The sequence below is a fragment of the Tiliqua scincoides genome, chromosome 1 (genome assembly GCF_035046505.1).
Source record: "Tiliqua scincoides isolate rTilSci1 chromosome 1, rTilSci1.hap2, whole genome shotgun sequence".
Lineage (NCBI taxonomy): Eukaryota > Metazoa > Chordata > Lepidosauria > Squamata > Scincidae > Tiliqua > Tiliqua scincoides.
Window position 1 is genome coordinate 302880879 of NC_089821.1, and position 14728 is coordinate 302895606.

The 14728-nt window shown below is 42.6% G+C and overlaps 1 protein-coding gene across 1 annotated transcript in view; it reads left to right on the top strand.

Moving 5' to 3' along the window:
* Positions 1-14728, top strand: part of LOC136648156 (60 kDa lysophospholipase-like) — an 85544-nt gene that overhangs the window by 35680 nt on the left and 35136 nt on the right. The window contains exons 7-12 of the mRNA XM_066624194.1: positions 1422-1534; positions 6120-6305; positions 7648-7761; positions 8900-9019; positions 10023-10118; positions 10257-10420. Coding sequence (XP_066480291.1) covers positions 1422-1534; positions 6120-6305; positions 7648-7761; positions 8900-9019; positions 10023-10118; positions 10257-10420 — 793 coding nt within the window. The remainder of the gene's footprint in view (positions 1-1421; positions 1535-6119; positions 6306-7647; positions 7762-8899; positions 9020-10022; positions 10119-10256; positions 10421-14728) is intronic.

Here is a 14728-nt window from a genome sequence, read left to right on the forward strand (position 1 = left end):
GGACCAGGGGAAAAAAAGAATTAATTTACTTTTAAAATGTGAATACATTTACATAAGTATACATAAATGAATATATTAAAGTGAACTTATATGAATGAATGAAGGTTTTGCAATAGCTCAAGGCCTATAAAAGGCCTTGCACAAAGCAAGACTGGCCTTTCCGTTGCTGCCGCTACTGCATCACAGACATGAAACAGCAAGCAGTGGATGAAGCCCTCATCCCACAGCTCAGGTGTGAGGTCAAACAGTGAGGTCTCCCTCATGCTGAGAGCAGTTGCATCGGGCCAGTGCAGGCTCCAGCAAATCTCCAGAGGGCCAGAGGCTCATTGGAGACTGGGGGCTCCCTGAGGGCCGCATTGAGAGGCCTTGAGGGCCGCATGTGGCCTCAGGACCAGGGTTTGGGCACCCCTGATTTACACCATCAGTATACATTTATGCAAAATATCCCTACTTATCTTACTTACTTATCCCTTACTTATCCTTACTTGCTTATCTTACTTACTTACCTATCCCTATCCCTACTTATGGATAGGTTAGATTCTGGAAATCTGTTGTAACTTGAAACTGATGTAAATTGGACCAGGTGGTTCTTGCTGGCCAAGTGCTGTTGCACCTGTGTGGAAGCAGCAGTGAAGGACATATTGCACCTGGGTGAAAGTGTTGACTCAAACATCTGTAACTTGGGAAGTGTGTATATAGTTTTCAGCTTATAATCTTATAAGCAATTTATAATCTAAACTTTAGGCACTGTATATGCGTGGGAAAGAAACGGGAAAGAATAAAAATACAGAATAATGCAGTTACTTGTACTTAAGCTTCATTCTAGTTGAGGATGAAGAGTTAAGGGTCAAGAGGAGTTCTACAACAGTGTGCAATGTCTATATGTTACTGGGAGTGATTCCCACTGCAGGGGGTTCACTTCAGAATAAATATGTCCTGGATAACATTGGTAGGTGGTAGGGTGGGAGTCTTCAGCATGGAACTGTCAATCTTATCCCTTTCCAATCTTTCCAGCTCTTTTTTTGTACTGATTTTATTCTCTTTTGAAATTTTATACTGTATTTTTAACCCTTAGACTTCTAGGATCCACAGTAGCTGAACAGTCAACGATCTGTCTGAACAGTATGTTTGGCTTATTTGCTCTCTCTCTCTCTCTCTCTCTCTCTCTCTCTCTCTCTCTGTGTGTGTGTGTGTGTGTGTAAAAGTTCTGAAACTCTGCAAGTCTTATGGAGTCCAGCAAATACTCAGAAACTTCCATCATCTTGATAGGTTGTCTGGTTTCAGCTAAATCCTTTGAACATGTAAGACATGAGTTTAGCAATAGAGGGAATGATAGTTCTGCTAAAGGCTTCATGGAAGAGATTAATTTTGAGAAATGATCGGAAGGAGTCATGTTACATGAATTTGTTTTGTTTTAACAGTTAACTGGGAGACAGTTTGGAGAGCCAATACAACCAAGAAATTTGAGGTCCACACCAACATGAACAGCAATGTTGGACTGCTGCGAATCTTTCCAGGGATCACTGCTGCAGCGGTCAGTCTCCCAATTCATCTGAGGACGAAATCCTCACCTTGTGTTAGGCCTGCACAAGTCCCTTGTCCCTTGCGCCAGTCCAGGAGGGTTGCAAACATGCTGTAAACATGTGTTGGCTGGGTTGGCACAGGGATGCATGCTGGCCCACAGAGACTACATCCAGCCTCCGTGCTGACCTGGGGAGGGAAGCTTGGCCAATGCAGGGGTCTTGGGTGGCTGGGAAGGATGAGGAGGAGGTGCGAGGGAGGCATTCCAGGGTGGGCAGAGAGCATTCTAGGGGGCAGGCGGGCAGGGAGCAGGAGGCAGGACTGGAACCTGACAGTTTTGCCAAATCCCAACCTCGTTCCCTGAGCAGCGCGGAGCGGCTCCAAGTTGCTCCGTTCTCCTCGGACTTGTGCCATCTCCTGAGGTGGCGCAGGTCTGAGGAGACCAATTGGGCTGTGGTGGCTTACCTGGGGGTAAGGGAAAGGGTTTCCCCTTGCCGCTGTCTGAGCCACTTCTGGCCCCAGTCTTGTGCTGGATACAGCGCAGACCTCCTGGCCTGCCTGTTCCAACGCAAGATAGGATTGCACTGCACATTACTGAGAAACCCTATGATGAAAGTATAGTGTGGAAGTGTTGATTATGAATTAAGAGCAGGGAGAAAATACCCTGGTATTACTGAGCCACTTCCAGAATGGCTCTGTAATGCTGGTTTTCTTGGAGCTAGTTATATGTAGTTAGCACTCTCGCAACATTTGTTCAGATATGCAGAGAGGTTTTAAGTCAAAAATAGTAATGGGGCAGAATTTATCCAAGTGAAATATAAGTTGTTTTGTCTTATTAGTAACTTATGCTTTTACCTATCTTTGAGTCCATTTTCATCTGTTGAGACCAGGAGGGGGTGATTTGCACTGGAGAATATTGGAAAGAGTGAGTGTAGCTTAGCTGTTATACCACCCATTGATTTTCCCTCAGCTGTGGTTCCAGATTCATGTTTCTTTCAGAAACGGAGGAAAAATAGATTGGGGAGGAGGAACAGGAGCAAGTATGAAATGGTGGATGGAGGGAAACATTAAACAACCTTTCTATTTATTTGTAGCAAACTCAATCCTACCCTTGAACATTGCTTCTCAGAGAAGTAGTACACAGTGTTACACAGTCTGTGTTTTGTTTCTGGTTATTTTGTTTAATTCACTTCATGCAGGAGATGCTCATCTAAACATTATCTGTGGTGCCAGACGCCTGCCTGGAGAGCAGAGGGCCAGAGCAGTAACATGGCTATTCTACAGGACTGTGGCAAGTTGCCACAGATCCAAAGACCAGAAAGGCCACACTTTTCCTTGAATCATGTAATCACACCTCTCATTAATTCATGAATGCTGTATGCTCCAAATTTGAATGGATATCTATTTACTTCTTAAATATAAATGAAGTTTTCATGCCTCTGTAATGTGGATGAAGCCTTTCAGTTCCAAATCCAGCATATTTGGTGTGACCAGAGCCATCACCTGCCTCAACTCCTTTGTTTGGAGAAAATAATTTTTGTTAAACAGTTTTGTCCCCCTAAGGGTCTTCACCAACCTTATAATTAAGCTTAATCAAGGAGTCACGCTAACAAGCCAGTGGACTCCCTGAGCACTACTGAAGCAACTGAGCCAATGCTGGCTGGTCAGGTAACCCTGTGGGTTGTGTTACCTTGTGGGTTGTGCTGGTCAGTTAACCTTGTGGGTTGTGCTACCTCCCCTCTAAAGAAAGCCAACTTGTCTGCCTTGCCTGGCTCCCTTCCAGGTTACTGTCTCTTTGCGTGTTAAGGGCTTGCTTCATAGCTATCTTTCTTTCTATGAGACCCCCCTTTTGCCGAAAGAGACTTGCTCAGTCATCCCTTTGCCATGATGACACCTGCAATTCAGCAAAAACAAACAGAATAGGTAACATAAGAGCCCTGCTGGATCAGGCCAAAGACGCATCTAGTCTAGTTTCCTTTATTTCACAGTGACCCACCAGGTGTTTTAGAGAGCATACAAGACAACAAAATATTTGTATTCAGTTGCCACTCCCTTGCATATGGCGTTGAAAGATAGGCCTGCACAAGTCCCTATTACTTTAGCCTACTTCTAAAACCAGATTTATGCCTATACCCATTGTGGCTTGTAACCTAAGATGGATTTTTCCTCCATAAAATCTGTCCAATTCCCTTTTAAAGGCATCTATGCCAGACAGCATGCCACATTCTGTGGCAAGGAGTTCCATAGATTAATTATACGCTGAGTAATTTGGTCCATGGCATGGCCTCACCAAAGACCCACCAACACCCCATTATTTTCATTTGTCTCATGTGAAGTCTGGTTGATTGCATGCTTTATGTTCGTTATCTTTCTTCTCTGTGAGTGCTCTGTGGTATTTTGTGCATATTAACAGTAGATTTCCACTATATAGATTAAGTGTTTTTGAAGTACCTAAGTTAGATCCAGTTTGAACCTCTTTAGGAAATGTTTGTGCGCCTTCACTCCATCTCCTTTTTCTCTTCACTGTGCAGTTATGCCATTGGCTATTATGCTGGGTCCCTGCACACAGTTGTCGTGTGCATGTTATGTGTGCTTTAAAGAGCACTACTGGTAGCAACAGGAGGGTGGTATAAAGTATAATTTTGTTTTGGTTGAGCAATATATCTTGATTTCTCTGGAAGACTGGAAGAAATTGGATTGGAAGATTAGACTGACAGATTAGAAGGGCATATTGCACATGTTGGAGTCATGTTATTTGTTTATTTCCTGAATCCACTATCCTTCTGATGGTATATACATTTGTAAATACATTTTCATTATTGAATCTTTAATTATTGAATCTTAGTAGTTAGAGCTGAGGGAAAGGAGCAGGGTCATTTGGAACTCTGTTATTCTGTGTGTAGTCAATGCCAGTTAATAGCTGACTTTTTAATACGGAGTTCTTTGTGTGTCCTCCAGCTGTTGCCCTTTTCCCATTTATGTAGATTAATCATGCAGACTAATGTATGTAGATTATGTGCACCCCTCATGTTTTTTTCTTCATTGTGGCTGTCAAGCTGATCAAGTTGTCCATCCTGGTACAACCAATAACTGCTCGTGCATCTTTTCTGTTTATCTGTTCTACGGTTTTTATAAGAATATATAAATATATTTCTAGCCCACCATACCCCAGGGATGTGAGACAGGTAATAATAGGTAGTATGTACTAGCTTACAGAGCATAAATTAAACTGCATTTGGATTTTTGAGCAGGGATGGGAACTTGAGTCCGGGACGTGAAAATCAGCGTTTTTCACTGACTCATGTACATTCGAGTAAGCTGTGCTGATGACTTGGGAATTGACTTGAGTCTGAGGCCCCTGACTTGACACTCAGTCCCCATGCATGCAGACTTGAGTCTGTGTGTCTGTTTTCTTGGCATGAGGGAAGGGTTAATATTTGCTTTGGCATCTGAGTAGGGGAAAGGGAGGCGGGAGCAGGCTGTCTTGCCCATTTCTGAAGGAACCAGTGATCATTGGATAAAGCAGGGGTGTCCAAAGTTTTTGGCAGGAGGGCCACATCATCTCTCTGACACTGTGTTGGGGGCCGGGGAAATAAAGAATTAATTTACGTTTAAAATTTGAATAAATTTACATAAGTTTACATAAATGAATATATTAAAGATGAACTTATATGAATGAATGAAGGTCTTGCAATAGCTCAATGCCTATAAGAGGCCTTGCAAAAAGCAAGGCTGGCCTTTCCTTAGCTACCGCTGCTGCATCACAGATGTGAAAGAGCAAGCAGTGGAGGGAGCTCTCATCCCACAGCTCACACGAGAGGTCAAACAGTCTCCCTCACGCTGAGAAAAGTTGCATTGGGCCAGTGCGGGCTTCAACAAATCTCCGGAGGGCCAGAGGCTCATTGAAGACTGGGGGCTCCCTGAGGGCCGCATTGAGAGGCCTTGAGGGCCGCAAGTGGCCCCCGGGCCGGGGTTTGGGCACCCCTGGGATAAAGGATGGGAGGTCTGATTTCTTCCCTTGGAATTGGCTGAAGAAGCCCAGGCAGGGGGAGGAGGCAGGGAAGCTGGGGAGAGGCTGTTGGCAGCGATCAGGCTTTCCAACCACATGACTCCTGTGAGTTTTGTTGGCTGCAATCCTAACCACACTTTCCTGAGAGTAAGCACCATTGAACAAAATAGGACTTACTTCTGAGTAGACCTGGTTAGGATTGTTACTTGGGAGGAGGAAGCCTCATTGAATGACCGGTGCAAATGGACTTACTTCTGAATAGAGCTGCAAAGGATTGGATTGGGTTTTGAGTTGAGTCGCAGGGGAACAGGGACTTGCGACTCAACTTAAGTCTCACCTGACTTGCTCATCCCTGCTTTCTGGTGAAACACTGGATAGAAATGCATGCATGAATGAACAAACTATATTACATATTGCCTGTCAACCTAATAAGGTGGATCTCATTTTTTCCCTAAGTCTTCCAATTGCTAGCTTTTTCTGATGACCTTGTATTTGAAAGGGGGGAAAAAACCTCCTAGAGAAAATCAAATTTTGATCACAGTAAATGTTTTTGAACTACAATTGTTTATCTTATTTTTCTTTCATGCAGGTGAAGGCCTTTCTTCAGAGTCCAATGGAAGGGGTTGTACTTGAGACCTATGGGAGTGGAAACGCTCCTAATAACCGTCCAGATTTGCTAGATGAGCTGAAGAAAGCAACTGATAACAGTGTTGTGATTCTGAATTGTACCCAGTGTCTGCGAGGAACTGTTTCTTTAGTCTATGCTACAGGAAAGGTGAAGCAAATTATCTTGCAGTTATGCTTTAAATTTTGATGGACAGCCTTTCATTGTTACCTCTCAGAGATTCTTGATATGGTGTGTCAAAAAGGCTCAAAGTGGCTGGCAGAATTAATGTCTGGTCAGCTGATCTAATTAGATGAATGGGATGAGATACAGGCTTGAGTGATAGCGCCTAGTCTTAGGGCTGTATCAGATCAGATATTTAGTGCTGTTCTTTTCTATTATGCCCCATTTTGCTCCAAAGTTGGCAAGCCACTCCTACCAGTCTGTTGCTTGGAAGCTGGGCATTTATGCCAATTTAATATTTCAGTCTTTGAGTTGCAAAGCTAGACCTGTTGTTTGCCTTTACCTTTTAATTAAAAGGCCACATCTTAGTAATATACATATATAATTATTTTTTTTATAATAATGCTGATTCACTTATTTTATTATGTCTTGACTTTTCCTAGAAGTGTTTTGGTACAGAGATCTACTCTAGGAAAATCTGGAGGATGTTCTGAGGGCCAGAGAGGTTGAATGAATGACCCCATTCATTCATTTATTCACTCATCTAAATTCCATCTCTAATTTATCTATATAAATTTTATATTTAAATTTTTTTCTAGCCCTCAACACCATGCCAGATATTTGATGCGGCCCTCTGGCCAAAAAGTTTGGAGACCCCTGTTCTAGAGCATGTATATAATCTGTGTGGGTAACAAACCATGTTTCGGAAAATGGCTGACCACCTAAGGACCATTTTCCGCATTGTGTGGCAACAAACCTAGGTTTGTAATTGAGCATAGCCACCAAACTAATCCTAACTGCTTGATGTGTACACTTGTATATACATTTGTCAGATTCATACTACTGAGTTTAGTGTGGCACCCATGGTTATCTCTCCTTCTCCATTTCACCACACAACTACCCTTTGAGGATGATTAGGATCAAGAGACAGGCTCAGGGTTGCCCAGTGGGTTTCATGGCTGAGTAAGGATTTGAACCTGGTTCTCCCCACATCTAGTCCAACCACTTCACCATGCTGGCTTACCTACAGCACAAACCTGTATGTGTCTTTTCAGAAGTAAGCCCCATTGAGTTCAATGGAACTTCCAGTTAAATATATTTAGGATTGCAGCCTTAACAAGGCAACCTTAGAGTTCTGATTCAAAAGCACAATAAGATTATATTATCTCATTTACAGTCTCAAATTTTATCCCCACAATCTTGCAACATTCTTGCAATCTTGTATACTTGCAACATTCTCTGCTTTGTAAACAGTCACAAAACATAATACTAAAATGCTTCATCTACAAAAATGCATTGATGTTTCAAGCTGCTTTTTCTTTGCCAACAGACTCTTATGGATGCAGGAGTAATTCCAGGGGCGGATATGACACCGGAAGCAGCTCTTGCCAAGCTGTCCTATGTCCTGGGTAAACCTGGACTTAGCTTGGCTGAGAAGAGACGGGTAAAATGTCTTTATCTTCTGAACTTTTAGAATACTAGCTAATTTTTCCATTTAAAGAATTTTTGATGTTTTCTTTGTGCATGAACTTCCCTCCATGAATACTCAAGAAAAGGGTTGGATGGAAAATAGGCCCCATTTATTGAAATACATGCCAATCAGGATACTGCAAACTCATCAGCTAGTCCCATCTCCAGAGAATCCTTCCTTTAAAATGGGCACCTACCTTGAAGGAGACAGCATGCTACTGTCTGTTCCTGTGACTCAGAGCTACCTATCATCTGCTGTTGATCCTAACTTCTCTACATCCAACCTCCAAAGGAAGTCAAGGAAGTTGAATTGCAGTGCTTCCCACAAACCTGATGGTCTTTGAGGTTGACTTAGAAATCCAAACCTGAGGGATTACCAGCCAACATCCCCAGGCCAGACAGCCTCTTGAGATATGTTCTGGTTCCTCTTAAGACTCTTGCTTAACTCAGGGTGCACACCAAAATCCTATTCCTCCTCTGTGTCCCATACTATATCTGCCAGTTGTGTCTGACCAGGCTAAGTACACCACACCTTTAAAAAAAATCTCGGGTAAGCAAAAAATGATATGGTTCGTCTGGCTCCAGGTTTGGATGACATGTTCAAATGACCCTAATTGCTATGCAGTGAAGGGTGTGAGCATGCGCATTCCACTCTTCCTCTCATTGCTGCATTCCATCTTGCATAATTTCATGGGGGTTGTTCACCTGAACTGCCCCTCATGCAGTTTAAAAATGATATTAATGTAGTATTCATCCAAACTGCCTTCACATGAAATTATACCGTGGCGGGTTGGTTTGCAGTATATCAGGAGGGGGGCACTCTTCCCCATGTGATGTGGAGGGGCTGACAGATATAGTTATCAAGAACTGTACTTTTCCAAGGTGTCCAAATGTGTGGAGAGAGCCCCACATGTATGTGCATGCATAGGCTCCATACAGATAGCCAATTGAATAGGTCAGCATTGGGGGGTATAGGACCAGTCACTGTGACTGCGCCCCCCCTGGAATGTTCAGTGTATACAGTTTGAATGCCTGCATAGGACTACCTTTAGCCTTGGATTCTGTAAACTTGGTTCCCAACTGGCTTGCTATTTTTTTTTCTTCCCTTCCAGATGTTAAGTGAGAATTTGAGAGGCGAAATGACAGTTGTGCCAATAGGATCCCAGATCACCCTCAAAGACAGCAAGTTTATCCAAGGGATTGCAAAATACCTGTATGTCAGCTGCAAGGAGGTACCTGTTCAAACTTCAGTTGTAAAAGCAGGGAACCCATTTCAATAAAAAGTGTTTAAATGGCAAACAGATTTAACAAACATAAACAGGGCATTAGGGCTGTCTTGTGATTGTTTTCCTGTGTGAAGCCATGAATGCAAAGTATACTTTTAACCATTTCATGTCACAATTCTATATTAAATTTACTTTTGACTTTTTAAATCCTGCCTTTTTTTGAGGATTCAGCACATGTTAAGACTAGCACCCTAAATATATATTGTGTTGCATAAAAATTATGTTTGAAATGAGGTGGGTGGTGACTGATGAATGGATGAAATCCTGTTCAGTTTTCCAGCACTGATGTAGCCGTGTCAAGGGGGCATGACATCCTGGGTGGTGGGGGTTCAGGGAGGCCTCCTCAAGGTAATGGAATGTTTGTCACCTTACCTTGGGGCTGTGCTGAGACTGCAGAGATGGAGATGGTTGGCAACTTTCAGTCTCGAAAGACTGTGGTATAAACCTGCAGCATCCGGTATTCCCAGGTGGTCTCCCATCCAAGTACTAACCAGGCCTGACCCTGCTTAGCTTCTGAGATCAGAGTTGGAAAGGTTGGGCCCTTATTGGATTTTAACCTGAATTTTTTTGTTGACTACTGTGTTGCCTCTTCAGTTTTTATATTGTTGTAGCCTTCTGTCGTTTTCTGTTTTATTGTTTGCCTTTATGCTAATTTTGTTCGGTTTATGTAAGTTGCTTGGGAGAAGTGGTGTATTTTAAAATGAATGAATACAGTTGCTGGAACAATTTAAATACAGAATTGGAAAAGAGATGACTTACAATTTTATAGAATTGCAAGGAATCTAATCCAACCTCTTGCTATAAGGTAACTCAGACCGGTTTATGCCACAAGCAGACTGTTTTAGATAACTCACACAAGTGAGCCAAGCTTAATGTAGGCATAACATGGCATACGTAGGCATAATGAGATATGAAAATGTAGTTACTAATAGAATGTTTACTTTCTCAGGAGCTAGCAGCTGTTAGAGATGCTTTGACTCCTGCTTTGGCCTGTGCAGCTGCAAAAGCCAGTGACTTGGATGCCTTAAAAGTTTTACAGAACATGGTAAAAATATCTTATTTATTGTGTTTTATATTTTTATTTGAACCCTGGGCATGAACAAACCCTATGTGTTGAGTTAACTCAATTGTTACATGCTTTAATAATATTTTTAAAGCACTTTCTGAAAATTTTTTTTAATAGGGTGGAAATCTGAGTTCTGGAGATTATGATGGCCGAAGTCCACTTCATGTTGCATCCTGTGAGGGCAACTTGGAGATAGTTGAACACCTACTGATGTCTGGTGCCACTGTATATGCCAAAGACCGATTTGGAGCTACTCCACTGTTGAATGCTATCAAGTTCAGGTACTTTTAAACAATGCATTTTTATATCCCACTTTATATCCCACATTTATATCCCACTCAAAGAATAAGACTTCTTAGGCCACTTTATAGAAATCCAGCTCTTTTTTTAATGCTGCGTTTGAAAGGGGTGGTCGAATGAAGTGACCAGCTCCAATCAGGTAACTTGATGACATCATTAAAGTGAACTTATATACTCGTAGTTCACAACCACATGTTGCTCACTGCCTGTTGCTTGAGTGAGCCATTCATTGGGAGTTCAGAGAAGAACACCCACTTGCTCACCTGTGAGTGCAGTGAATGAGGATTCCTTAAACCATTTGTGCCCAACGTTGCATATACGCAACAGGAACCAAATGTGTACGCCTGTGGGCCTAGCAAAAATGGGTTAAGGTATGGAGTGTTGACCTAGATTATGGACAGGGATCTTTTGTTGCTTTATCTGCCAAGTGGCGCCAGTCAGCCAACCTGCAAACCTCCCCAGTTTAAGGAAGCAAAGTGTTGTGTGTGGGCTGAGAGTTTGAATACCATGTCAGCTCCATCTGCTGGGTGATAATAGTTACTGCATGTCTTTGGGGAATTGTTTCCAGCCAAGCTCAGACTTTCTACATCAGCTTCCTTGTACTTTCCTGTCCATTTGGTTAATTCCTTTTTTCCTTTTGGAGTTTTAATAAACTTGTTACATTTTGTTCCTTTGCCTACCTAGTCCATGTTCATGAGTAACTCAGTGAATTGCCACATCCCTTCGCCCTGCAGATGCCATTGTGAGTTTGGTTTTTAATAAGAACTTCTGAGGTACAGTGCTTTCAGAGAGGGGAGGTTCCCAATAGCCCTCCTCTGCCTGGTTTCTTTAGGATTGCGGCAGTGGATAAAAACCACCGAACCTTTTCCCTGTTCAGCTACTGAAGGGGTAATGTAAAGGGGTATGTGTGTGCTGGCCACTAGGAACTACTCCCTTTGGTCAACCAGCCTTTCCCTGGGAGCCCCTTTACCTTCATAGCTGTATGTTAGTCCAGCAATCCTGTCAGAACTGTCTTTCCCTGAGGATCACTTTTTTTTTTTTACATACCATTCAAGTAAGGACTTCCTTCTTAAGAGTGGGTGCTTTAATAGTTATTCTGACTCCAGATGGGGCCATGACTCCTAAGGTTGTAGATTAATATTTTGTGTTGCAGAGATAAGTCATAAAATCATTTGGCAGACAATCATAATAGCAACTATGACAATTAGATGGCTAACCAAGTTATTCAGATACAAGGATCTCTTAAAATTCCCCAGAGCAAATCAAACAGTCTTGCTGCTGAACAAATATGGCCCTCGTCCAGCACACCTATGCAAGATGTTCCTGCAAACTGCTATGAGTGTGTGTGTGCATTTTAACCACACCCAGTGACTGCCTGAGGAATTTCACATGAGTTTGTTATTCAGATTCTTTTGCTTTACCACTCCCATAAGAGATTCCTGCTGGGACTCTCGATCTTTTTAAAGCTGCCAAAAAGAGAATTGGAAGAGGGAAATGAAATTATGCTTTGGTTCAGCCACATGCTGGTGTCAGGTTGCGAGGACAAACTAAATCAGTTGTCAGTTCTGTAGTGATAGCTTCAGGCCTACTCTGCCAACATACTTCATTGCAAAGTTTAGATGGAAATGGATGACTGGAAACCTATCACGTTAGCAGAACTACTGTTGTTTCAGGTGCAGCTGGATTGTGGAATTCTGCATGAAAAGGGGATTGCTCGTATTTTAGTTCTACAAGTACAGTCATTTAATAACATTAGGGTGATGAAAAAAAATAACTTAGGGTGCAATCCTAACCCCTTATGTCATTGATTTCCAGCACTAGCATAGTGGTAACAATGGGACATGTGCTGCATCCTGCAGTTGGGAATCACTCACGGAAGCCTCCTCATAGTAAGGAAATGTTTGATCCCTTACCTCAGAGCTGCATTGTCTTTATGTCAGTTCTGGAAAGCACTGACATAAGGGGTTAGGATTACGCCCTCAGTGATCATGCAATCTAACCCTTTATCCTAAAGCAGGACCTCTTCATACATAAAAAAGTCTGACGGTTTTATTGATGAAGGATATAGAATGAATGCACTTGATCAGAAAGATATCGTGGCTATAGTGTACTGTTCATTTTTGTGTCTCTAACACAAAACCACATTTTGGTCAAGAAATTTGGCCCTTAATCTCTCATTCTCCAGGTCAGAGGTGGGTAAACTTTAGATTTGTATAATATGCGGTGGTTTTTCTAGAATCCTGAGGTCCACCAAACAGACACCAGTGCAGAACAGTAATTCAGCAATTCAGAATAGTAGTACAAGGTGGCCCTTGGTGTCCATGGGCGTTTCATTCCAGGAACTCCTGTGAATACAGAAATCTGCAGATGTTCAAATTCACGGATTTTTGGGGGCCCCAAAACCCCAAAACCCAACTGTGCTGCTATCTGGTCTGAAGTCCTTCTAAGGCCTTCAGAGGGTTGAAAAGTACAACTTATGGTTTTCAGCCAAAAACTGGAAGTTGTGCTTTTTACCCCTCCAGACCCAAGTGGAACATGGCTCTGGCTAGGTTCTGAGGGCTACAGGTCGCCCATCCCGTGGGTTTAGAACCTGTGGCTAGTCAAATCTGCAGGTACTAAACCTGCGGATACTGAGGGCTGCCTGTAATTCTAAGGGCATATACTTAGAGTTAAGGAACAGAGCACATCTGAGCATTTGTTAATTCAATGAATTTGTTTCAATACAAGAACTAAGCTCATGCAAACATCTATTGGTTTTCCCCCCTTGGCTTTCTTAGGACCCAATCCTGTCCAATTTTCCAGTGCCAGTGCAGCCATGCCAACAGGGTGTGTGCTTTATCCTATGGTTGGGGGGGCTGTCATGAAAGCCTCCTCCAAGGTAAGGGAACATATGTTTCTTCATCTTAGGGCTATATTGTGGCTGCGTTGGTGCTAGAAAGTTAGATAGTGCACCTAGTCTCAGCAGCCTAATTTTTTCTTCTGTGGTGGGAGAGAATCTTCTTGTCACTATTCTAAATGGTTGGGAGTCAGGCACCATTGGTGTGCTATTGCAAATCACCCAGATATATCCTGATCTACCTTATGTCTACCTACACTTCAGACAGTAATGTACCACAAGCCAAAAAAAGCAGTATTGGGCAAATTGCACCATGCTGTTAAGGTATCTGTAGTACAGATGTATCTTCGGCAAGATGTACTCAAACACCTAATGCAAGAGATCATACCAAGTCCAATGTCCCCCTTCTTGCTTGCCGTAAGTATGTTTACCTAGTCCAAGGCAGAATAATTCACATACATCAGCCTCCTTTACTGCAACAGTTTAACCCACATAATTCATATAATAGTGTGTTGGGAGCAAGTAAGATCCACCAAGCCAAGGTGCCTGAAGAGTAGGCTGCTTGCAGTGACTCTCAAAAAGGGAACCAAACCACATACTAAGGAATTTTAAACACTTTCTGAATTAAAATTAGAGCTGTGTAAGATCTCCCACACTCATCCTGGACTAATTTTTGAAATTTTCCAAGCTTATTTTTTCCAGTCAAGACTCAGAAAAAGAACTCCATCTTATAGCTCCATTACAAGAAACAGAAGGTGAATTGAGGAGCAAAAACTGAGGGTGGGGAAGCCAGCCCTCCCCACGAAAGACTCATTCTTTTTGCCCATGCAGCCTTTGCGGTTGCTTCCTATTTAATGTAATAGATCAACAGAGCCCCATTACAGTAAATAGGGGAAACTGGAATTTTAAAAAATCTGACTTCATCAAACAATTCAGGAGCTTGTAAAGTTTTCCTCTTGATTGAGGAGGTGTTAATGAGCCCCCAAGTTTGTTTCTGAGTCTGGCTCAGGAAAATTTCACCAGCATCTCTAATTAAAATAGGGAGGCACACCTCAGTTCTGGGTGTCCCTCCTTTGAGGACAGGTAATTGTGCTGTATCTCTATATATAGAGAGTTACTGAAGAACCCAATCAAGTTTGTTGCAGCAAGATGGCAGAAATACCTGCTCTCAGCAGAGGCTGTGAAACAAGCCAAGGCTGGAGCAGTGAATCATGCTGAAATGCAGTGGGTAGCTCCTCTGTGGCTTCATGCCTTGGCCACACCAGAGTCTGTCTTTATTTCTTATAGCACACAGCTCAGGAATGACTACTGCATGGAAATGTAATGTGTGCATGTAGGAGCCCTTTCACTATCAACCTTTGTGCATTGGTTGGGTCCAAAGATGATTCTAGAGATCCTGAATTAGTAGCCTTAGAGCCCAATCCTGAACTTGGTGCTCTGGTTTTCCGCCAGA